General features: G+C 37.6%; 1 protein-coding gene across 2 annotated transcripts in view; it reads left to right on the top strand.

The window, feature by feature from the left end:
* Positions 1-26,554, top strand: part of CFAP210 (cilia and flagella associated protein 210) — a 131,655-nt gene extending 105,101 nt beyond the window's left edge. For both annotated transcript variants that reach the window (XM_053698411.1, XM_053698410.1), the window contains 2 exons: positions 1,354-1,518; positions 25,892-26,554. In XM_053698411.1, coding sequence (XP_053554386.1) covers positions 1,354-1,518; positions 25,892-26,254 — 528 coding nt within the window. In that variant the 3' untranslated portion in view covers positions 26,255-26,554. The remainder of the gene's footprint in view (positions 1-1,353; positions 1,519-25,891) is intronic.
* Positions 26,555-26,790: the final 236 nt, after the last annotated feature.

Below are 26,790 nucleotides of genomic sequence, written 5' to 3'. Positions count from 1 at the left end.
AGCTACTGAGCCTATCTAGATATTATTTTCCGCAAAGGATATCAAGAGAATGAAGCAAATTAGATAATAGAAGTATATTAGAAAGTTGTTTAAAATTGCATGTTCTTTCTAAATCATGAAAGAAAAAAATATGGGTTTCATTTCCTTTTAAGCAAATTTCTAATTTACTCCTATTATCAATATTTCTTTCTTCTCTTGGTATCTTTATTTAAAAAGCAGGAATGTAAGCTTAGGAGCCGGCCCATTTTAGATTCAGCACCTGGGTAGCGATTGCTTATTGGTGGCTAAGATAGTGCTACCCAGGCTGGTGAACCAAAAATGCTCCTAAGCTTACATTACTGCTTTTTAAATAAAGATACCAAGAGAATGAAAAAATGATAATAGAAGTAAATTAGAAAGTTGCTTAAAATATCATGCTCTATATGAATTATGAAAGAAAAAAAATTGGGTTTCATATCCCTTTAACCAAGTTGATGTTGGTGCTGTGGCATAACCTGAAGAGGACTGTGCAATCAAGACAACCCGGAAATATTGATGAACTGAAATAGATTTGTAGGAAAGAATAGGCCAAAATTCCTGCTCAATGTTGTGCAAGTATAAGCAGCAACAGGAAATGTTTGGTGGAGATTATTGCTGCTAAAGGAGGATCTACAAATTAACTTAAATTTAAGGGTTCACCTAGTTTTTCCAGCCTGCACTTTGAATGGTTACTGAAGATCTATAATAAAACAGCTGTTTGTGTTTGTCTATAATTGTGACGTAGATGAAGATCAGAGCACATTTTGTGAATAACTGATGCAGAAATCACACACTTTTTCTTGCAAATGTACATCATAATTAAGGTTGACGCTCTTGTTACCCTGCTACATGGTTATTGCTTAGATAAGTAGATCATTCATTTACATCAGGTTCTAAATGGTCAAAGCAGAGGAAATACAATGATCTTTTCATGGGGTGTTTCCCTGGTAACCTCTGCGAAAGCCTGGGAATTGTGCTAGCAAAATTATAGAGTTAAGCAATTATAAAACATTTTATGCAATTTTCAAATGGCTTTTTGTTTTTTGCATTTTCCATACTGTCCCAATTATTTTGGAATTGGGGCTGTAGATTGATTTCTACAAGTTGTAAATGTTTGAAACTTCTTATACCATAATGCTTTTATTGACCTGCAATTCCAGCAAGTATTAAAAAGAAATCTGCTTCTCTGGAGCTTTCAATAAGATGTAACTTTTATAACTTTGTTTTTAGAATAAAGTAAAGGAAGGAGCATGAGTGCAAGTTATTCTGATTTAGCAGTTATTGTAAGTCCTATTTTGTTAACTGAAGATATAATGCAAATATTTATTTCAATAGAGGCACAAAAAAGAGCAGGAAGAGAGAGAGCAGAAGTTCAAAGCTAAGCAAGAGCTTTATGCCATAAAAGAAGCAGACAACCTGTTTATTACCCATGAAAAAGAGAAAATGAGAAGAGCAGAAGAAGAGAAGAAGATTACGCAAACCATGCAAATTCAGCAAATGGTAAGAATTGTTTTTTCTTTGTGGTACAATTTATTATCCACACGGAAGGTGTTACGTAACATGCTTCTCCTTTAATAAAATACATATAGCGATATGCACAAGGCCAAATACATAAGTGACGTTTACGCAACAAATTTACTAAACAGATGCAAAAAAAGAACATTTTCAAAGCTTTCTGTCAACATCAATATACATTTTTCTTTTATAGACATAAGTTTAAAAAACAAAGTCTAAGTACCCCTAATCCGCCGCCCCAACATCGCCGACACTAAATAAAAACACATAGTAGGAGCAGGTAAAAATAGAACGACGTTTCGGGTGGTTATCCCTTAGTCATGTTCACATAGTGTTTGTTAGACTTAATCACCTTTAAATAGCCATCAGTCAGGTGAGACCACACCTTTCCACTTAATTACTTAGGTATACATTTTTCTTAACCTCTATTGCCATCTAGTGGTCTAACCTATATCAAACATACAATTTTATTTTACAAAAAATATTTTTTTTAAAAAAGAGAACAATCACATTTGTTGAAGAGCAGATATCAAAATGTCAAAATATAAAATTAAATGCCAGAAAAGGAATTATATAAAGATAAAAATCTTTTACTTTACAGTAATACACTTAAATCAAGTTCCCTATTCATACCATTGGGAATTAAGCAATCTAATTTATTAATCCAAAATGCCTCACGTTTTTTGAGAAGCAATTCTCTATTGCCACCACGTCTAGGGCTCTGTATGTGATCTATTATTTGGAATCTTAATTGTGCAATAGAGTGACCTTTACTTAGAAAATGGTGGGCAACTGGGGCCTTTAAATCTCCTGTCCTGATATTGGATTTATGTTGGATTATTCTGTCTCTCACCCTCTGAGTCGTCTCTCCAATGTAAATAAGCCACACGGACATTTGATTAAATATATAACAAAATTGGCATTACAATTATAATAGCCCTTTATTTTAAATTTCTGTCCCGTAAGGGGGTGGATGAATAAATCAGATTTTATCATGTTATTACAACTGGAGCAATTAAGACAAGGGAAACAGCCATTCCTCTCTGAAGTAATGTACCCCAATCTGGATTTCTTACTGGAGCCCACGTCAGCCTTAACAATTTTATCTTTTAAACTAGGAAGTCTAGTGTAGGCTGGCATAGGTGGTTGGCGGAATGCTAGTACCTCAGGGTTACACTCACTTAAAACATGCCAGTGCTTCTTAATGATCCTTTGTATTTCTGAACTGCAAGAATTATATTCAGACACAAATACCATCCTGTCAGGGTCCTTTCTCTTATAGGTATTTCCAGTATTAACCCTTTCATCAGGTAGCTCTATCACCTTATCAATAGTCTCCTGAATCAAATCAGGGGGATAACCACGCTGCACAAATCTAATGCCCATCTCCTGTAATCTCTGCAAAGCCAAGGCCTTGTCTTTCACTATCCGCTTTACTCTCAGCATTTGACTGTAAGGTAAAGATTTCACCAAAGCAGGTGCATGGGCACTAGAGAAGTGTAGGAGGCTGTTCCTATCAGTATCCTTTCTAAATATATCTGTTTTTAGAAGGGAACCATCTTTATAGATTTTAGTATCAAGGAAGTTGATAGACTCTTCACTCCAAGACATTGTAAATTTAATACATCCTGATGCCCTGTTCAATTCACTCACAAATTGTTGTAGGGATCCAACGTCACCTCACCAAATGCCAAATATGTCATCTATGTAACGCCACCAGGTGGCGCCACATAGAATGAAGAGCTCATTTTCATATACAAATTTCTCCTCGAAAATACTCATAAAAATATTGGCATAGGTAGGGGCGACGTTGGACCCCATAGCAGTTCCTTGTTTTTGTAAGAAATAAGAATCCTCAAAAAGGAAATAATTACAGTGCAGAATAATTTCCATTAACTCTATAATAAATTGCTGTTGCATAGCAGTGAACCTATTACTTTTACCAATAGCATATTTAATAGAATCTAACCCACTACTGTGTGGTATAGACGTGTAGAGGCTAACAATGTCCAAGCTATACAAAATACATTTATCCATATTCCCTGGCAGACCTTCAATCTTAGATAAAAAATCATTAGTCTTTAATAAAAGATATAGCCTGAGCTACAAATGGTCTCAACAGTCTATCAAGGTATATGGATATATTTGTAAAGATAGAGTCAGAACCCGCCACTATGGGACGTCCAGGGGGGTCCCCAGATTTTTATGAACCTTTGGGAGAGTGTAAAGCACTGGTATAGTGTATTCCTCTTTAATAAGATAATTTTTAGTTTCATTATCAATAATTCCATTCTGGAATGCTCTCTGTATGCATCTTTTTATGTCTGCTGCAATTTTAGATGAGGGGTCTGAGGTTAATGGCATATATACATCTGTGTTAGCTAATTGAGCTTTAATTTCACCAATATAGTACCCCCTATCCAAAATAACTGTGGCTCCGCCCTTATCAGCTTGTTTGCAAATCAATTCTTTATTATTGCAAATTGCTTGTAAGGCTTGACCATCTTCTTTAGACATATTAGGCAAAAAACGTAATTTCTTCTTACAGTATTTTTTCTTTAGGTTATCCAAATCAGATTTAACTAATTTCATGAATACATCAATACTTATTTTTCAGTCCAAGACTCTTAATAGCTAAATCGTCAGGGGTAGAAACATTTTTCAATTGACTTTTAAACCCATCATTAGCATTGGAAAAAAAGGATTTTAGCTTAAGATTTCTATTAAATTTGTAAAGGTCCTGATCTAATTTAAACCAATTACAACGATCTTGTTTGCAAAAAGAAAGTCCCTTCTCCAACACCTTGTATTGGGCATTTGAGAGTTCTACCTTAGAGATGTTCAACACTAGTGTTTGTTCGCCCGGCGTGTCTTCCTTGGCGGTACCTGTGACACCTTGCTGTGGATTGGTTTTGCGGTGATGCCTCCTACCGCCCCGTCTCCTCCGACATCTGAATCCCCTGAAGTGGATTCCATGGTGCTGTCAGAGCCGCTAGCCGTCTTCTGTGACCTCCGTTCTCGTCGACGAGCCGCACCGGAAGTGACGTTTCTTGAACTTCCGGTCGGGTCCCGGGTCCACCTGTAAACCGCTCCGGTAAGGTTATCGTTCTCATCACGGTTGAATTTGATCCGCTTCTTATTTTCAAGCTCTTTTTTCAGCTCTATAATCTTCATATTTATTTCCTTTATAGATTTGTCGATGTCAAGATCTCATGCGGACTGTTTGAGGCTTGCTATCACCTCCTTAATTTCGTCTGTCTGGGCATCAATGGCCATCTGTAAATACTCAACCGTGAGTACGATTAAGTCCAGCGAACATTTGTTCAAAATTTGTTCAAATTTAGTGCAATAATCTTTATTGCTTGATAGAAGTGTTGGTCTTGTACTCATCCTCAACCCTCTAGGGATGCGTTTAATTCTGTAGTATTCTGCCAAAGTAGATGCATGCAATTGATAAGACATATTTCTTTTAGCAAGTCTCTCATAGTTATTCATATTGACTTCTGTCTGTGGTGTCCTCAGAAAGTCACGAGAGCCCCTTACCAGGGTAGTGATTCTGGCAGCTTCAACATCTGTGTATGCAAAAACCTTTGCTCCTTGAGAATCCAATGTGTCCTCCATGACAGGGTAGGTGCAAGGATAATAGCAGTAGTAATCCAGAAAATAAGATAGAAATCCAGCACTCAGACCCAAGGTGTGTGCAAGCTAGCACAGGATCACTGCAAAGATCCAAACAGTATCCAAAATCTTCAAAGAATGCAGCAGCACCACTTCTCATATAAAAAGTTCCTTTATTAAACACATAGTAGGAGCAGGTAAAAATAGAACGACGTTTCGGGTGGTTATCCCTTAGTCATGTTCACATAGTGTTTGTTAGACTTAATCACCTTTAAATAGCCATCAGTCAGGTGAGACCACACCTTTCCACTTAATTACTTAGGTATACATTTTTCTTAACCCTACTACAATTTGTGAGTGAATTGAACAGGGCATCAGGATGTATTACATTTACAATGTCTTGGAGTGAAGAGTCTATCAACTTCCTTGATACTAAAATCTATAAAGATGGTTCCCTTCTAAAAACAGATATATTTAGAAAGGATACTGATAGGAACAGCCTCCTACACTTCTCTAGTGCCCATGCACCTGCTTTGGTGAAATCTTTACCTTACAGTCAAATGCTGAGAGTAAAGCGGATAGTGAAAGACAAGGCCTTGGCTTTGCAGAGATTACAGGAGATGGGCATTAGATTTGTGCAGCGTGGTTATCCCCCTGATTTGATTCAGGAGACTATTGATAAGGTGATACAGCTACCTGATGAAAGGGTTAATACTGGAAATACCTATAAGAGAAAGGACCCTGACAGGATGGTATTTGTGTCTGAATATAATTCTTGCAGTTCAGAAATACAAAGGATCATTAAGAAGCACTGGCATGTTTTAAGTGAGTGTAACCCTGAGGTACTAGCATTCCGCCAACCACCTATGCCAGCCTACACTAGACTTCCTAGTTTAAAAGATAAAATTGTTAAGGCTGACGTGGGCTCCAGTAAGAAATCCAGATTGGGGTACATTACTTCAGAGAGGAATGGCTGTTTCCCTTGTCTTAATTGCTCCAGTTGTAATAACATGATAAAATCTGATTTATTCATCCACCCCCTTACGGGACAGAAATTTAAAATAAAGGGCTATTATAATTGTAATGCCAATTTTGTTATATATTTAATCAAATGTCCGTGTGGGCTTATTTACATTGGAGAGACGACTCAGAGGGTGAGAGACAGAATAATCCAACATAAATCCAATATCAGGACAGGAGATTTAAAGGCCCCAGTTGCCCACCATTTTCTAAGTAAAGGTCACTCTATTGCACAATTAAGATTCCAAATAATAGATCACATACAGAGCCCTAGACGTGGTGGCAATAGAGAATTGCTTCTCAAAAAACGTGAGGCATTTTGGATTAATAAATTAGATTGCTTAATTCCCAATGGTATGAATAGGGAACTTGATTTAAGTGTATTCCTGTAAAGTAAAAGATTTTTATCTTTATATAATTCCTTTTCTGGCATTTAATTTTATATTTTGACATTTTGATATCTGCTCTTCAACAAAAATATTTTTTGTAAAATAAAATTGTATGTTTGATATAGGTTAGACCACTAGATGGCAATAGAGGTTAAGAAAAATGTATACCTAAGTAATTAAGTGGAAAGGTGTGGTCTCACCTGACTGATGGCTATTTAAAGGTGATTAAGTCTAACAAACACTATGTGAACATGACTAAGGGATAACCACCCGAAACGTCGTTCTATTTTTACCTGCTCCTACTATGTGTTTAATAAAGGAACTTTTTATATGAGAAGTGGTGCTGCTGCATTCTTTGAAGATTTTGGATACTGTTTGGATCTTTGCAGTGATCCTGTGCTAGCTTGCACACACCTTGGGTCTGAGTGCTGGATTTCTATCTTATTTACTAAATAAAAATATTAACCCCTAAACTGCCGCCCTCGCATCGCTGACACCTAAAAAAAACTATTAACCCCTAAACTGCTGCCCCCACATCGCTACTAATAAAATAAACCTATTAACCCCTAAACCGCCGGCCCCCCACATCGCTACTAATTAAATAAACCTATTAACCTCTAAACCGCTATCCCCCACCACAACACAAATAACTAATTTAATCACTAAGCCCCCTACCCTGACACCCCCTAAATTAACCACAATTACATAAAATAAAAAAATACTAAGTTAAAATTAAAATAAAAAATCCTAACATTACTTAAAAAACCCCCAACTTAGATTAAATTAAAATAAATAAATTTAAAATAAAAAAGCCCACCCAAAATAAAAACACCCACTAATCTAACACTAAGATACCAATAGCCCTTAAAATGGCCTTTTGTAGGGCATTACCTTAAGTTAAACAGCTTTTACCTCAAAAATAAAAATTAACACCAAACCCCCCAAAATAAAAAAAACTTTACACTAAAAAAAAAAATTAAGCTACCCATTGCCCCTTAAGGGTCATTTGTATGGCCATTGGTCTTAAAAGGGCAATCAGCGCTTTTGCAGCCCATTAAAACAAATAAAAATACCTAATCTAAAAAAAAAATATATATAAAAAAGCCTAAGTCTAACTCCAAAATAGGTACTCACAATTCCTGAAGTTCGGCGGTGAAGGTCTTCTTCCAGACAGCAACATCTTCATCCAGGGCGATGGCGGAGCGGAGGTGGCCGCGGAACAGGACCGGCGCCTGCGGAGCCATTTAGCGTGGAGGATCCTCTTCATGCAGTCGATGCCGCACACTGAAGCTTGAATGCAAGGTACCCATTTTATATTTGGGGTACCTTGCATTCCTATTGGAGACCTGTATATTCCGTGCGAAAACATAATTTATGTAAGAACTTACCTGATAAATTCATTTCTTTCATATTAGCAAGAGTCCATGAGCTAGTGATGTATGGGATATACATTCCTACCAGGGGGGGCAAAGTTTCCCAAACCTCAAAATGCCTATAAATACACCCCTCAGCATACCCACAAATCAGTTTAACGCATAGCCAAGAAGTGGGGTGATAAGACAAAAGTGCGAAAGCATAAAAAATAAGGAATTGGAATAATTGTGCTTTATACAAAAAAATCATAACCACCACAAAAAAGGGTGGGCCTCATGGACTCTTGCTAATATTAAAGAAATTAATTTATCAGGTAAGTTCTTACATAAATTATGTTTTCTTTCATGTAATTAGCAAGAGTCCATGAGCTAGTGACGTATGGGATAATGAATACCCAAGATGTGGATCTTCCACGCAAGAGTCACTAGAGAGGGAGGGAGAAAATAAAGACAGCCAATTCCGCTGAAAATAATCCATACCCAAAATAAAGTTTAAATCTTATAATGAAAAAAACTGAAATTATAAGCAGAAGAATCAAACTGAAACAGCTGCCTGAAGTACTTTTCTACCAAAAACTGCTTCAGAAGAAGAAAACACATCAAAATGGTAGAATTTAGTAAAAGTATGCAAAGAAGACCAAGTTGCTGCTTTGCAAATCTGATCAACCGATGCTTCATTTCTAAACACCCAGGAAGTAGAAACTGACCTAGTAGAATGAGCTGTAATCCTTTGAGGCTGAGTTTTACCCGACTCGACATAAGCATGATGAATCAAAGACTTTAACCAAGACGCCAAAGAAATGGCAGAGGCCTTCTGACCTTTCCTAGAACCGGAAAAGATAACAAATAGACTAGAAGTCTTTCGGAAATTCTTAGTAGCTTCAACATAATATTTCAAAGCTCTAACTACATCCAAAGAATGCAACAATCTTTCCTTAGAATTCTTAGGATTAGGATACAATGAAGGAACCACAATTTCTCTACTAATGTTGTTAGAATTCACAACCTTAGGTAAAAATTAAAAGAAGTTCGCAACACCGCCTTATCCTGATGAAAAATCAGAAAAGGAGACTCACAAGAAAGAGCAGATAAATCAGAAACTCTTCTAGCAGAAGAGATGGCCAAAAGAAACAAAACTTTCCAAGAAAGTCATTTAATGTCCAGCGAATGCATAGGTTCAAACGGAGGAGCTTGAAGAGCCCCCAGAACCAAATTCAAACTCCAAGGAGGAGAAATTGATTTAATAACAGGTTTTATACGAACCAAAGCTTGTACAAAACAATGAATATCAGGAAGACTAGCAATCTTTCTGTGAAAAAGAACAGAAAGAGCAGAGATTTGTCCTTTCAAGGAACTTGCAGACAAACCTTTATCCAAACCATCCTGAAGAAACTGTAAAATTCTAGGAATTCTAAAAGAATGCCAAGAAAAATGATGAAAAAAACACCAAGAAATGTAAATCTTCCAGACTCGATAATATATCTTCCTAGATACAGATTTACGAGCCTGTAACATAGTATTAATCAGAGAGTCAGAGAAACCTCTATGACTGAGAATCAAGCGTTCAATCTCCATACCTTCAAATTTAAGGATTTGAGATCCTGATGGAAAAAAGGACCTTGTGATAGAAGGTCTGGTCTTAACGGAAGAGTCCACGGTTGGCAAGTGGCCATCCGGACAAGATCCGCATACCAAAACCTGTGAGGCCATGCTGGAGCCACCAGCAGAACAAACGAGCACTCCTTTAGAATCTTGGAAATTACTCTTGGAAGAAGAACTAGAGGCGGAAAGATATAGGCAGGATGATACTTCCAAGGAAGTGACAATGCATCCACTGCCTCCGCCTGAGGATCCCTGGATCTGGACAGATACCTGGGAAGCTTCTTGTTTAGATGAGAAGCCATCAGATCTATTTCTGGAAGTCCCCACATTTGAACAATCTGAAGAAATACCTCTGGGTGAAGAGACCATTCGCCCGGATGTAATGTTTGGCGACTGAGATAATCCGCTTCCCAATTGTCTATACCTGGGATATGAACCGCAGAAATTAGACAGGAGCTGGATTCCGCCCATACCAGAATTCGAGATACTTCTTTCATAGCCAGAGGACTGTGAGTCCCTCCTTGATGATTGACATATGCCACAGTTGTGACATTGTCCATCTGAAAACAAATGAACGACTCTCTCTTTAGAAGAGGCCATGACTGAAGAGCTCTGAAAATTGCACGGAGTTCCAAAATATTGATTGGTAATCTCACCTCCTGAGATTCCCAAACCCCTTGTGCTGTCAGAGACCCCCAAACAGCTCCCCAACCTGTCAGACTTGCATCTGTTGAAATCACAGTCCAGGTTGGAAGAACAAAAAGAAGCCCCCTGAACTAAACGATGGTGGTCTGTCCACCACGTCAGAGAGTGTCGTACAATCGGTTTTAAAGATATTAATTGAGATATCTTTGTATAATCCCTGCACCACTGGTTCAGCATACAGAGCTGAAGAGGTCGCATGTGAAAACGAGCAAAGGGGACCGCGTCCAATGCAGCAGTCATAAGACCTAGAATTTCCATGCATAAGGCTACCGAAGGGAAAGATTGAGACTGAAGGTTTCGACAAGCTGAAACCAATTTCTGTCATTGGTCAGAGACAGAGTCAAGGACACTGAATCTATCAGGAAACCTAAAAAGGTTACCCTTGTCTGAGGAATCAACCAACTTTTTGGTAAATTGATCCTCCAACCATGTTCTAGAAGAAACAACACTCATAAAAGACTGGAAAGGTTCTTTCTAGTGAAAATGAGCAAAGGGAATTGAATCCAATGCTGTGGCCATAAGACCTAAAACTTCTGTGCATATATAGCAACTGAAGGAAATAATAGAGACTAAAGGTACCGACAGACGGAACCCAATAGAATTATCCCTTGTCTGATAGAGACAAAGACAGTGACACAAACTATCTGGAAACCTAAAAAAGGTGACCCTTGTGTGAGGAATCAAGAGCTTTCGAAAAAAAGATCCTCTAACTATGTCCTGAAGAGCAAGTGAATCATATGAGATTCCGCATCCTCAGAAAATAATCTGAATGAAAACAGAAAAATGAAAATATGCATTTATTGTATCTAATGAAAACAAATAATGCTATCAATGACCATAAAAAGGCAAAATAGTTTGAATAAAACTCCAAACCCGGTTCCTAAAAAAGGAACTGGAAGAAATACCCCAGAAGATTCCAGGTCTGAGCAGCGCTTGAACCCCATGGGTGCCCAGCCATGCTTCAACAGTACCCAAAATATATAGTACAGAAACACACTTAAAGAAAGTGTTAGCCTTACTGGAATAAAATCAAAGAAATTTGGACAAAATAGAACCAAATAAATTTCGAAGAAGTCTTAACCTGCCCCTTACCAGCCAAGCTGGAATACGGCACGTACATCGCAATATTAGGGAGCTGATTTCGAACCCCAATTATAAACATGTTACTTGGGAAAGAACTCAGGAATTCATTCCTTAATAAGAACAACCAAACTAGTATAAGCTTAAAGTTTTAGTCTTAGAACTCAATCTTGAAGCCCAGAGTAACAGTTAAGAATTGAATCCAATTATAAAACAAATAATTGATTATCTTAGAACAAAAGAAATATGGATTTTTTATTTTTTTTTTAAATCACAAAATTCTTCTAGCTAAAATAGCTAAAGACATAGATTAACCCTCATTTGCGAAAATATTCAATAAAATGAAGACACAAATGAAATTATTAGCATGATAGTCCAGTTTAAAGGACCAGTCAATACAGTGGACTTGCATAATCAATAAATGCAAAACAACAAGACAAATGCAACAGCACCTAGTCTAGTAAATGTTGTCCCTTAACAATGCAAAAATAAATCATAATCTGATACTTGATCTTAAAGTAAACAGAAAAAATGAAGCAATTGCAATATCCAAATAAATCACAGGACCAAGAAAAGTACCTGAAACTAAATAATTTTCCATAAATAAGATACAACTATCTAAAGGAAAATAAATACTATTTTGCTATAGAAACAATAGCATAATTAGTAGAAGTAGAGAGAGACCCAATAAATTGGAGAACCCTCCAAATTGAATTTAACTGCTGGCAAAGAATATAGTTTAAAACCTTCGAAGAAGGAATAAAAGAAAATTCTCAGCCTATTCCATTCCCTAGAATGGGGAATTGGAAAGAAAACCTCTGAAAACACAGAATAAATAAATAGGCAGAAATAGTGTCAGCTAGTCTTAAAGAACTAGTTACCTTAATATCCAAAATAATCAACACCTTTTCAACAAAGAACAAATGTACTTTAATAATAGAAAAATAATAAAAAAGTAGATTTGTTAGTGTCAATATCTGATGAAGAAAATTTCTGAAAGAGAAAAAACATCATCAGAGAAGGATAAATCAGTATGTTGTTGGTCATTTGAAACTTCAATAATTAAAAAAGAAGTGAAAAAGACCTAAAAATTTTATTAGAAGGCATGAAGTCAGACAAAGCCTTTAAAATAGAATCAGAAAAATATTTCTTCTAAATATTTCTTGTACATAAGATGTAAGAATGGAAATATATAAAGCATAAATACTAATGGATTCTGCATGTAAAAGTATATCATAATAACTTATTACAAACCATAGCTAAAGATAAACATTTATAACATTTAAAATAAATGAACTTAGCTTTGGTAGAACTGAAACTCAGTTAAGCGTTTATCCAGAAGTGGCTTCTGATTCAGGGTCAATCTGAGACATCTTGCAATATGTAATAGAAAAAACAACATATAAAGAAAAAATGAACAAATTCCTTAAATGACAGTTTCAGGAATGGGAAAAAAATGACAATGAACAAGCTTCTAGCAACCAGACGCAATAAATAATGAGACTTAAATATTGTGGAGACAACAATGACGCTCAAATTTTTTATCGCCAAAAAAGCCGCCCACATTATTTGGCGCCAAAAATGGTGCCACATCCGGTAACGCCGACATTTTTTGGCCCAAAAAAACGTCAAAAAAATGATGGAACTTCCGGCGACACGTATGACGCCGGAAATGACAAGAAAATTTTTGCGCCAAGAATGACGCAATAAAATGAAGCATTTTCAGCCCCCGCGAGCCTAACAGCCCACAGGAAAAAAAGTCAAATTTTAAGGTAAGAAAAATGATTTATTCATATGCATTATCCCAAATATGAAACTGACTGTCTGAAATAAGGAACGTTGAACATCCTGAATCAAGGCAAATAAATGTTTAAACACATATATTTAGAACTTTATAAAAAAGTGCCCAACCATAGCTTAGAGTGTCTCAGAAAATAAGACTTACTTACCCCAGGACACTCATCTACATGTAGTAGAAAGCCAAACCAGTACTGAAACGAGAATCAGTAGAGGTAATGGTAATATAAGAGTATATCGTCGATCTGAAAAGGGAGGTAAGAGATGAATCTCTACGACCGATAACAGAGAACCTATGAAATAGACCCCGTAGAAGGAGATCATTGAATTCAAATAGGCAATACTCTCTTCACATCCCTCTGACATTCACTGCACGCTGAGAGGAAAACCGGGCTCCAACCTGTTGCAGAGCGCATATCAACGTAGAATCTAGCACAAACTTACTTCACCACCTCCACAGGAGGCAAAGTTTGTAAAACTGATTTGTGGGTATGGTGAGGGGTGTATTTATAGGCTTTTTGAGGTTTGGGAAACTTTGCCCCTCCTGGTAGGAATGTATATCCCATACGTCACTAGCTCATGGACTCTTGCTAATTACATGAAAGAAATGGCCAATTTTTCAGCGGTATAGCCGTACCACAAAACTTGTAATTTTGCTGTTAGTTAGCCAAGAACCTATTTGGAGAGATAAACCACATTGGCATCTAGACAAAACCCAGAGACACCAAAATCAGGTCAAAGACACACAAGTAAAGTGTAATATACAGTATAAGGCCTTCATTGGCCACTTCTATGAATGTAAAATTATCTTTTAACTCACACTATTAGAAACTCATATGAAGGCAGCCCAAAAAAAAGTCTTAGTTAGAGCAGTTTGCAAGACGTTCCTTGCAAATAGAAATTGTAAATTGTAAATAATTGACCATCAGACTCACAGATCATTTCCAGATGGCCACAACCTGTTGGAAACTTTCTTTACTTTTCTGTAACCAAGCTAGTAGGCAGTTCTTCCTGACATATCTAAATATTAAATAAGTGTTATGACTACTTTTAGTATATGAACAAGTGCCTCCTTACCATTGTGAGGATTCAAGTAGAATGAACAATAATCACAGAATTAAGGTTCCAATATGGATTGAAAAGTTTGAAAACAAGATGAATACTTTTCAGAGACTGAAAGAATAACATGGTGACAATTTTTCCCATTGGCAAACGGAATGAAACCATAAAAATCTGGATAAACCGATATCAGGCCTATCTTACTTTAAAATGAATAAACAGTGAGGCCGTAGACTGGGAAAGTGTTGAAGTAATCAGTAATTCTGTCTTACCAGAAATGCAAAATATAAAAAAGCAACTATGTGAACAGGCCTGAGAAAGGATTGTTGTTACTGTTTTATCTCATTTTGTCTTCTGAATTTAGTGTAAAAGCATAACGATCATACCAATATTGCCATTCTAAACTTCCAAGAAAAAAAACATAATTTATGTAAGAATTTACAAGATAAATTAATTTCTTTCATATTGGCAAGAGTCCATGAGCTAGTGACGTATGGGATATACAATCCTACCAGGAGGGGCAAATTTTCCAAATACACCCCTTACCACACCCACAATTCAGTTTAATTAATAGCCAAGTAGTGGGGTGAGAAAGAAAGGAGTAAAAAGCATCAATAAAGGAATTTGGAAATAATTGTGCTTTATACAAAAAATCATAACCACCATAAAAAGGGTGGGCCTCGTGGACTCTTGCCAATATGAAAGAAATAAATCTTGTTAATTCTTACATAAATTATGTTTTCTTTCATGTAATTGGCAAGAGTCCATGAGCTAGTGACGTATGGGATATCAATACCCAAGATGTGGAACTCCACGCAAGAGTCACTAGAGAGGGAGGGATAAAAATAAACAGCCATTTTCCGCTGAAAAAATAATCCACAACCCAAAATATAAGTTTATTTTTCAAATGACAAGAAAAACTTAAAACATCAGCAGATGAATCAAACTGAAACAGCTGCCTGAAGAACTTTTCTACCAAAAACTGCTTCTGAAGAAGCAAATACAACAAAACGGTAGAATTTAGTAAATGAATGTAAAGAAGACCAAGTTGCCACTTGCAAATTTGATCAACTGAAGCTTCATTCTTAAAAGCCCACAAAGTGGAGACTGATCTAGTAGAATGAGCTGTAATTCTCTGAAATGGGGCCTGACCCGACTCCAATAAGCTTGAAGAATCAAAAGCTTTAACCAAGAAGCTAAGGAAATAGCAAAAGCCTTCTGACCTTCCTAGGACCAGAAAATATAACAAATAGACTAGAAGTCTTCCTGAAATCTTTAGTAGCTTCAAAATAATATTTCAAAGCTCTCACCACATCCAAAGAATGTAAGGATCTTTACAAAGAATTCTTAGGATTAGGACACAAGAAAGGGACAACAATTTCTCTACTAATGTTGTTAGAATTCACAACTTCAGGAAAAAATATAAATGAAGTCTGCAAAACCGCCTTATCCTGATGAAAAAATCAGAAAAGGAGATTCACAAGAAAGAGCAGATAGCTCAGAAACTCTTCTAGCAGAAGAGATGGCCAAAAGGAACAACACTTTCCAAGAAAGTAGTTTAATGTCCAAAGAATGCCTAGGCTCAAAATGGAGGAACCTGTAAAGGCCTCAAAACAAAATTAAGACTCCAAGGAGGAGAGATTGATTAATGACAGGCTTAATATGAACTAAAGCCTGTACAAAACAGTGAATATCAGGAAGTTTAGCAATCTTTCTGTGAAATAAAACAGAAAGAACAAAGATTTGTCCCTTCAAGGAACTTGCAGACAAACCCTTATCCAAACCATCCAATTCTTACAATTCTAAAAGAATGCCAAGAAAATTCATAAGAAGAACACCAAGAAATGTAAGTCTTCCAAACTCGATAATAAATCTTTCTAGAGACAGATTTACAAGCTTGTAACATAGTATTAATCGCTGAGTCAGAGAAACCTCCATGACTTAACACTAAGCGATCAATTTCCATACCTTCAAATTTAATGATTTGAGAACCTCATGGAAAAACGGACCTTGAAACAGTAGGTCTGGCCTTAACGGAAGTGGCCAAAGTTGGCAACTGGACATCCGAACAAGACCTGCATACCAAAACCTGTGAGGCCATGCTGGAGCCACCAGCAACACAAACTATTGTTCCATGATGATTTTGGAGATCACTCTTGGAAGAAGAACTAGAGGCGGGAAAATAAAAGCAGGTTGAAAACACCAAAGAAGTGTCAGTGGACCCATTGCTTCCGCCTGAAAATCCCTGGACCTGGACAGGCATCTGGGAAGTCTCATGTTTAGATGAGAGGCCATCCCATCTATCTCTAGAAGACCCCATATCTGAACAATCTGAGAAAAAACATCTGGATGGAGGGACCACCCCCCTGGATGTAAAGTCTGACGGTTGAGATAATCCGCCTCCCAATGTCTATACCTGGGAAATGCACCACAGAAATTAGACAGGAGCTGGATTCCGCCCAAGCAACTATCCGAGATACTTCTTCATAGCTTGTGGACTGTGAGCCACCTCCATAGGAGGCAAAGTTTGTAAAACTGAATTGTGGGTGTGGTGAGGGGTGTATTTATAGGCATTTTGAGGTTTGGGAAACTTTGCCCCTCCTGGTAGGATTGTATTCCATACGTCACTAGCTCATGGACTCTTGTCAATAACATGAAAGAAAATGATTGTTTAAATTTGTAAATGCATTATTATGACACAAATAAAAACCTGCAAGGTAACAATATATTTGTAGACCGTCACCTCCCATATTTCAGGATATTTTCAGAAAGATATTCATGTGAATAGACCAATCTCCTAGATAAATAATCTGCTTTCCAATTCTGGCTACCTGTGATGTAAATAGGTGAGACCTCCTTGAGGTTGATCTCTGTTTATTTGAACATTTATGAAAATAGGAATTCTAAGGAGGCTAATTTAGGCCTGAGATGATTCCACCTCAGTTTGTAAGACTGGCAACTGTTGCTATCCCTTTGAGCACCTGCTCTACACCAGCCAGGTGGAAGACATAATAAATGGTACCCACCAAGACTTGTTTATTTCATGGTTTCAACCATATTAGAAACATAGTTGTAGAAGTCTCTTATAAACCAAGGCAAAAGAAATTACTTTGAAAGCCATGATCATCCAAACAAAGAAGGTGAAGAAAGCTGCTTCTTCAACTGGAAATGCTTTTACCAGAGTATTGTCTCAGGAAAAGAATCACAATACCAAAGTCCAAAGCTCTAACACATAGGGAAAGTTCAGTATTGTGTGCAAGCTAATGAGGTTAAGCACCTCCACGCCAGCAAATATCTAGCAAAGATAGCTGCACCATCAACTCCTTAGAAAGATTAGTTATTAACCCAGAATTAAAAAAACATTTCTGACTCATGTCCTTATTCATGAGTTGGTGGTGCGACTGTTTTCTTTGGTAGAAAAAGAATCATAATAAAGTCCTGAATTCTGATTTTGACTTGGTCAAACCAAAGGATAAGCCATAGACTGCAAATAAGTTACTCTATAGTAAATCTAAGAAATTATCTTAAACTAATCCGTATTCAATTTGTAAACGGCATGTCCCCATACACAATGATGAGCTTTATAAATCTGTTACCGCAAGTAACACTTATCCAGGTTATCAACTACTGTTAACCAGACAGTCCTTAAAAGGAAAGAATGTCTACCTTTCATTCTCTTCTAATTGCTTTCAGCCAAAAGGATATTCACAAAACACCAAAATAACAAGAACAAACATAAATTACTTTTCTACAAAGCTTTTATATAATCTTGGTAATATTATAAAAGGTGACCAGTATCTATAGCAGTGGATACAGCAAGCAAAGAAACACAAATCAGCCAGAGTTTGTATACTAGAAGGCTAAAGTATTATGATGCAGGTGAAGCAGCAATCAGCTATGGGTCAGATTACAAGTGGCGCACTAAATAATTTTTTTGCTTGCGCTTAAACACCGCTGGAAGTGTCACGCCACGCCGCTCTAGCTGTTGCTGGGGATGCGGCGTTTACTACCTTGCTCGTTGTCAGGGGCTGTGTCGGCTCCTGTTGTGTGCAGCGCTGACGTCATCGCCGTACGCTCCTCTCTGAAGCCGGTCGGGTCCCCCTGTGCCTCTATGTAAGTAGCTCCTTTGCAATCCATCACTGCCAAACTATAGGTGTTACCTTGTGTGCTCCTGGGTGTGATAGATTGTTGTTTACCGGATTGCATTATCGTTATGAACTCTGCCTGCCCGACTACTCTGCTTGCTTAATCCCTAAAGTACTGGATTGTCTCACTGTTTAAGAACTCTGCCTGTCTGACTACTCTGCTTGCTTAACCCCTCAAGTACTGATTGCCTCACAGTGTATGAACTCTGCCTGCCTGACTACTCTGCTTGCTTAACCCCTAAAGTACCAGATTGCCTCACTGTTAAAGAACTCTGCCTGTCTAACTACTCTGCTTGCTTACCTCTTAAGTACTGGATCTCTATTCTATTGCTGAATATTGCCTGCCTGACCAACTCCGCCTGTTTATCCCTTGAACCTTTGGACTGCCTTACTGTTGCCGAACTCTGCCTGCCTGACCATTCTAGTGATTTACCCTTGGACTTCTATTTTCTCTATCTGTTGCCGTCAAAGGCTATCCTTTTGCTCATCAGTCCTTCAAGTGGTTTTCCCTTTAACCACCTAGCCGCTGATTCCCTGCCTGTTGTAAGTACTGCTTACCTCTTTTGCGAACTTTAACTTTCTCTGCTCTGGGATATTCCCTTTCATTCCTGCTCGACGCCGGGATAAGACTACTACTGGCCGAGTTAGGTCTGATAGTTGAATATCCCACGAGCATTACAGGAAGTAAACTTTTAACGCGGGTGGGTTAGCTTCATAATTTTTTAATAAAATATATATTTATATCTATATAAATATATACAGGTATAGATACAGTCGTATGCAAAAGTTTAGGCACCCATGACAATTTCCATGATTTTCATTTATAAATAATTGGGTGTTTGGATTAGCAATTTAATTTTGATCTATCAAATAACTGAAGGACACAGTGATATTTCAGTAGTGAAATTAGGTTTATTGGATTAACAGAAATATATATATATGCAATATGCATTAAAATGAAATTAGACAGGTGCATAAATTTGGGCACCCTTGTCATTTTGTTAATTTGAATACCTGTAACTACCTAGCACTGATTAATTGGAACACACAATTGGTTTGGTGAGCCCATCAAGCCTTGAACTTCATAGACAGGTGCATCCAATCATGAGAAAAGGTATTTAGGAGGCCAATTGCAAGTTGTTGTTCTCTTTGATTCTCCTCTGAAGAGTGGCAACATGGGGGCCTCAAAACAACTCTCTAATGACCTGAAAACAAAAATTGTTCAACATTATAGTTTCGGGGAAGGCTACAAAAAGCTATCACAGAGATTTAAGCTGTCTGTGTCCACTGTGAGGAACATAGTAAGGAAATGGAAGACCACAGTCATAGCCCTTGTTAAGGCCAGAAGTAAAATATCGGAGAGGCAAAGGCAAATGATGGTGATAACGGTCAAAAACAGCCCACAGACCACCTCCAAAGACCTACAACATCATCTTGCTGCAGATGTTGTCACTGTGCATCGTTCAACAATTCAGTGTATGGGAGAGTGATGTGGAAGAAGCCTTTTCTGCACACACGCCACAAACAGAGTCGCTTGAGGTATGCAAACGCACATTTGGACAAGCCAGCTTCATTTTGGAAGAAGGTGCTGTGGACTGATGAAACAAAGATTGAGTTATTTGGTCATAACAAGGGGCGTTATGCATGGTGGCAAAAGAACACAGCGTTCCAAGACAAATACTTGCTAGTAAAATTTGGTGGATGTTCCATCATGCTGTGGGGCTGTGTGTCCAGTGCCGGTACTGGGAATCTTGTTAAAGTTGAGGGTCACATGGATTCCACTCAATATTAGCAGATACTTGAGAATAAAGTTGAGGAATTAGTCACAAAGTTGAAGTTACGCCGGAGCTGGATATTTCAACAAGACAACAACCCAAAACACTGCTCAAAATCTACTCTGGCATTTATGCAGCAGAACAAGTACAATGTTCTGGAATGGCAATCCCAGTCCACAGACCTGAATATCAATGAAAATCTGTGGGGTGATTTGAAGCGGGCTGTCCATGCTCGGGAACCATCACACCTAACTGAACTGGAGATGTTTTGCAAGGAGGAATGGTCCAAAATACCTTCATCCAGAATCCAGACACTCATTATAGGCTATAGAAATTGTCTAGAGGCTGCTATTTCTGCTAAAGGAGGCTCTACTAAATATTATTGCAATATTTCTGTTAGGGTTGCCCAAATTTATGCACCTGTCTAATTTTGTTTTGATGCATATTGCACATTTTCTGTTAATCCAATAAACCTCATTTCATTACTGAAATATTACTGTGTCCATAACTTAGTTGATAGATCAAAATGAAATTGCTGATCCAAACACCCAATTATTTATAAATGAAAATCATGGAAATTGTCAGGGGTGCCTAAACTTTTGCATACGACTGTATATATAGAAACATATATTTAAAAAACTAAGAACATTTTGTTCTATGTGAAGAACAATGGAATGTAAAATATACATATTTAGACACACACACACACATATATATATATATATATATATATATATATCCCTTTCCATTCAAACACCTTGCCATATACTATATTACTTTTAACCCTTATTAAAAAAATAATAATAATTATATGAATTATTTTTATGAGATAGTGTATATAAGAATGTAAACACTTTATTTTAATGTTTTATGTTGTGTTTGGTACACATTTTTTTTTAACCCTTACACTTTTACGCTAGGTATTCACTTGCGCAAATTTAGTTTCCACTTGAGCGAACGCATTTACTTTCAACTTGTAATACACAAGTTGGAACGGTTGTGATATTGGTTATCGGGACCCACTTGTAATCTACCCCTATATGAGCACAATCCAGTAAGGGGCAAACAGAGTTATTCAAACAAGAGCTAATGCAAGGCTGGCGCACCCTAGTTGTATAAGCTCAGTCCAATAAATGGAAAACATGGTAACCGAAATAAGAAATACTGCAAGGTTTAAGCAATCTGTTTAAATAAACACAATTTAATAAAAGGGAAAACAAGGTAGCTGGAACAAGAGGTGCAGAAACTGTTGCAAATTACTAAAAGTATAATTCAGCAAGCAAAGCATGGTAGTACACAGGTATTCTCAGAAAGAGATTGAACTGTAGTAGTTTCCAAAAACACAGTTTTGTAGAACAAGCAGCTTCATAAACAGGAAATCAGGCAGCAAAGGGTTAAAAACCATGACAGTGTTCAGTAAACACAATGCAGTAGAACATGCAGATCATACACAAGAATTTAGGCAGCAAGAAGTTAAACTGCAGCAGTTACCCGTAATCAGGCCAAAGTAAGTAGGGTCATACACAAGTATTCGGTTGTAGGTCCAGAGGCAGATCAAGGTGGTCATATAAAGAAAGCAAAACAAATTAATATTGCTCCCACAGCATCTGTCTGATTTGGTCTTGTCAGACCAGTACCCAAAACTATACATTAGCCATGTCTCAAAATATAAATGTGACAAGTGCATATATTTACATTCTATATGACAGAAAAATGGAAAATATACCCAGGAACTCTTTTAGGGACATGGAAGAGTTACATTAAGGTAAAATGACATAAAACACCTCTTCCTTTTGTGTAACAATGTATCATTAAAGTGTACAAGTTTATGTTTTTCTTTGATTTTATATGAACATAATCTTGAGCATATGCAAACGCTAAGGTTTGGCAACATATTAACAAAAATGTCATATCTCTACCATTCATTAGGCTGCAGTCCATCACCATTAAATTATAAAAATATATTTTTATACAACCCTAGCATAACAGGTTTCCAATCATGCAAATTCAGTGCCGTGAAGGATTTTATTTTTTCCAGGCACAGTGTTCACGGTAGTGGCACCATCAGGGTACCCGCTGCGCATGCAAATACCTATTACACAAACTGCAGCACGCCTTGAATAATTATTTTTTTTTCTCGCAAGGCACATTCTTCACAGTAGTAGCAACATCAGAGGAACCCCCCACACATGAGACCCATTACATGAAAGGGAGCTAGCAGGAGTTTGTAAGCGAACAGTCTTATGAAAGTATGCACCTTATGCGTTAGGATTTGGTTAGGGGTCGGAAAATCGGCATGTTACTTAAAAATAAGCGAAACTATACATGATTAAAAAAAATACTCTCGGGGGCGGAGCCTGTACTCAAAGCGGCAAGACATGTCTTCATGAAGCTCTCTGTTTCTGAACCTATTTTCACAATCTAACTATAGCAAAGATATAATATTTATTGCTTTGGAGCAGATATATATCTCTGAGAATTGATATACCTTCAAAGTGGAGGTTCTGACAGTGTTTTTGCCTACGCTCTTTGGGTCAGCTGTGCAACAGACTTCTTCACAGCCCTGGAAGCCATCTTTGCAAACTACTGCATCCACGCACTGAGTCAAGTAACAGAAGGGGACCCTATGGAGGATATGGAGCGTAGGTCTGGGGCTGCCATATAATAACCCCCCCTGAACTCCGGGGTTACGAGATCCTGTAATAGGATTAGCAACTTTCACTCTTGTGCCTATCAGTTTAAGCAAAATAACTACCACCCCCCCCCCCCCCCGGTTCTCCGAGGTTGGCAGGTCTAGGCTTAGTTAATTAAGACTTAGTTAATCGGAGTGGGAGCTAACTTTGGGGGCTACTTTGACAGAGACTTGTGTCACAATTATCACTTGCAGTGAATATTGGAGGACATTTCTGAACTGGGTATGGAGGCTCTCGCAGCCGTGGATGCCTGGGAGCACACTATACGCACCGCGATTACACGGAGCTATGAGCAGCTGCAGGAAGACCTTCGCTCACTAATTTCAGCTGCTATGGCTCAGTGTGCCGCACCCTCCCTGGAGCCCTCTGAACAAAGCCTTGGATTAGAGGAGTACTCCCCTTACCCAGAGCCACCAGTAAAGATTGGAGGTTCCCCTGCTTACTGTATTAAGACCGGTGAGATTACTGCGTCACAACGCCCTACACAAGGCCCTACTGAGATTGAGACTGAGACGGCTGGTCCGTCCAACACAAGGGAGACATGGCTCATCACCAAAAAGGAACCAGATATATACCAGGACTGTGGAAGCCAAGGGGATTCAGAAACCTCGATTTTTGTGTTTAACAGGTTTGACCTGCTGGAGCTAGGGAAATCTATCCTTATTTCGCAGCTAGATACTTTCCTTACCCCTAGAGAGCCCAAATATGACGGTAATCCTGCACAGTATGTCTGCTCCATTGTCGCACCAAACTTGCTTAACCAGCTGGTCATTGCCCCTAACCACACAAGGTTGGGTATCGGCTAACAATTAATAAAGGACATAGAGGTTCAGCCATCCAGCCTGAGACAAGATGGACGCTAGTGACTGTCTTAGGCTTACTTTGGATTGGGAGCTCTGACCTCTTATACTAAATGTTTCTATGCTGCAATATAGCTCCATCTTGCCCAACATGTCCCTTTAAAAGTTCCATACCAGTTCAATATATCATAATAAGTTAAAGTGTGGTTTATGTTTATTTTGTTTCTTGCTTTTGTACATGTCTATTGGTGGTTGATTATGGATATATACAATCCAATTCGTTTTTTAACAAGATTTGGGTATACAGTAACACCTATAATTATTCTGTAAAGAGTCTACATATTATATGTCCCTGAATTGTTGCAATAACTGTGTTAGTGTTAAAGGGGACTTCATATACCTCACTAGTTATCTTTACCCTTAGTTGTTTATATTTTGTGTTTTAAGAGGTTGTCAACTGTGGGCTCCCAAATTCTAACATCATAGTAAGGGGATTGGGATGATCTGGCATCCTTCTGCGCTGCCTGCGGCCAGGGCGGTGTGGTGGCCTGGGAGATCTTTTGAAACCTCAATCAGTAGCGCCCTTACAGCAGTCAAATATTAATATGGTCTTTTAGCCCTTTTAGGTTTACTTCCCTACATATATTGCTTATGGTTATTATTCTAGATTTAGCACAATAAGATCCTACATATTAAGTAATGTAACCAGCTAGAGTTGCTTTCTTATCGCTATAGATCCTTGGATCCCAACCTTGTTTAAGTATTATTTTTATTTTTCACCTCCATGCTTCAGCCATACCTGGCGCTTGCATTTTACCAGCTTTAAATAGCCGCTACAAATATATCCACTTAATGTACATCTGTAGTGTGAATAGTATAGTATACACGAGGTTTCCTTATAGCATCATGTTCAGTTTATTGAATGTATGAAGCGCTGCTGTTATCACAGAACTGATTCAAATATGAACATAGGTACTGGAGAAAATAGCTAGCTACCACAGTATCTTTATTCCTGCAGTAGTCTCTGCATCCTAATCATGGTTAAGCACCTCTTATAGATTTAACCCTATGCTTAATGGGGTCTTAGTATGGCATTAACGTGTATATATAGCCTGCTGCTGGTATCATGGATATAATATAGTGGGAGCCTGCCTGTTAAGTAGCATAGCGTATTAACTCCTTTCTAATGACAACTTTAATACCCACTCAATGTCAGTTTTGAATGGCCCCTATAGACCTGTAACTCCAGTTTAGGTTTGTCATAAGGAAGATATAGTGACCGATTATCTTAGACTCCTCACCATTTTGCTATGTAAGTCTTTTATAAGCTGCTTAGCCTGCTATATTTTTTTTTTTTTTTTTACTTATTCAGGTCCAAGAGTGACCATGTTGAACATTAGAGTGCCTCTCTGAGTCTTTCAACCTACATGGGCTCATGAGTGGCCCCTCTTAACAATGGAGGAGCAATCATCCTTTCTATAAATCAGAAAATATGAGGTTTATCTTTAGTAATATCTACATAACTGCAAAACAACAGATTTGATTGTACAAAATGAGTCCTATGTTTCTTTTCTGTTTATGTATGTGATTTTCGTATTACAATATGCTTGTTATTGCACTTTCTTAACCTCAATAAAAATTTATTTAAAAAAAAAAAATACTCTCAGTTGGGCTATATAAATGAATTATGCCTTGGCTTGTTTTAAAATTAAAAGTTGCTTGCTGCCAACTTCCCATGTCATGGAGACAGACACTGCACATGTGCAGAGCTATTTAGTAGTTAGAGTGTGCTCACATTAAAGGGATACTAAACCCTAATTTTTTCTTTTGTGATGTCGATAGAGCATGCAATTTTAAGCAACCTTCTAATTCACGCCTATTATCACATTTTCTTCGTTCTCTTGCTATCTTTATTTAAAAAGCAGGAATGTAAAGCATAGTAGCCAGCCCATTTTAGGTTCAGCACCCTGGATAGCGCTTGCTTATTGGTAACTACATTTAGCAAACCAATAAGTAAGCATAACCCAGGTTCTAAACCTAATCTATAAATTCCTGCTTTTTAAATAAAGATAGCAAGAGAACAAAGAAAACTTGACAATAGGAGTAAATTAGAAAGGTGCTTAAAATCGCATGCTCTATCTGAATCATTACTTCTTTTTTTTTTAGTTTAGAATCCCTTTAAGGATTATGGGTTGAACAGTATGTCTGATTCAGTACCACACTTCTAAGTTCCCTGTTTTATGATAAGAGGTTTTTATTAGCTTATTTTTAAGTCTTACCATTTCTACCTCTTTCTTATTAGGCTGAGAAGTCCACAATGTCTCAACTGGAAAAACAAGCGGAGCTAAAGTATGCCAAACAAAATGAAAAATGTATAGCTAAGGAAGAAGAAGATTTCCAAAAGTATGCAGAACAAGTGATTGATTCTGTTACTAAAGCTGGAAGAAATCCATATCCACTTAAAAAAGCTGCACAAAGTGGTATTGGTGGTGGGCGTGGCCCTGTTTATAATGAAAGGGGTGGAATTCGTCCAAGTTATCTAGTGCAGGACACCAGTGGGGTTCAGTTGCCTGCATACCAGAATGACACCACCCATCAAATTAAACAGATTTATGATGATGGTGATATCCATAAATCAAAACGAAAACTTGGTTTTACGTGGTAAAAAAAGATTAGTGTCTGTAATGGAGTTGTGAGAAATCTGAAACAAAATGTTCTTTCCTGGTATCCTTCATCAATTAAAACTTCAAATATGTGAAAGATTACAGTACGTGGTGTATGACTTCTTTTACCCATCACTTGTGTATCAACACAAAATCTATAAGAAACTATGCATTGTTGTGCTATAAAGTGCAAGTCATTACAACTCTTATGAAGCTGATACTGTATCTACTTAGACCACCACTCTATAAATACTGACTGCTAAGTTACTGTGGCAAATAAAAATGGTAAAATTTTCTTCCGACATCCCCTCATTTATGACTGTTTATTGTCATGTAATATGACTTTAACTGTATCCATAGTGGTACACACCATCATGCATTTAGGGAACAATTCTTTGTTTGAGTAGCATTGCACATATAACACATTCCCTATATTCAGTGCCAGCATCTGCACAGTTAGGGGTAAGTTTATGGTGGGCATGCTTGTGTACCTTCTGTGATGGCTGGATATATGATCCAGAACTGACAAACATTTATT

Source organism: Bombina bombina, chromosome 1 (genome assembly GCF_027579735.1).
Source record: "Bombina bombina isolate aBomBom1 chromosome 1, aBomBom1.pri, whole genome shotgun sequence".
Taxonomy (NCBI): Eukaryota; Metazoa; Chordata; class Amphibia; order Anura; family Bombinatoridae; genus Bombina; species Bombina bombina.
The sequence above is the reverse complement of the archived record's forward strand: the minus strand, read 5'-3'. Positions and strand labels throughout refer to the sequence as shown.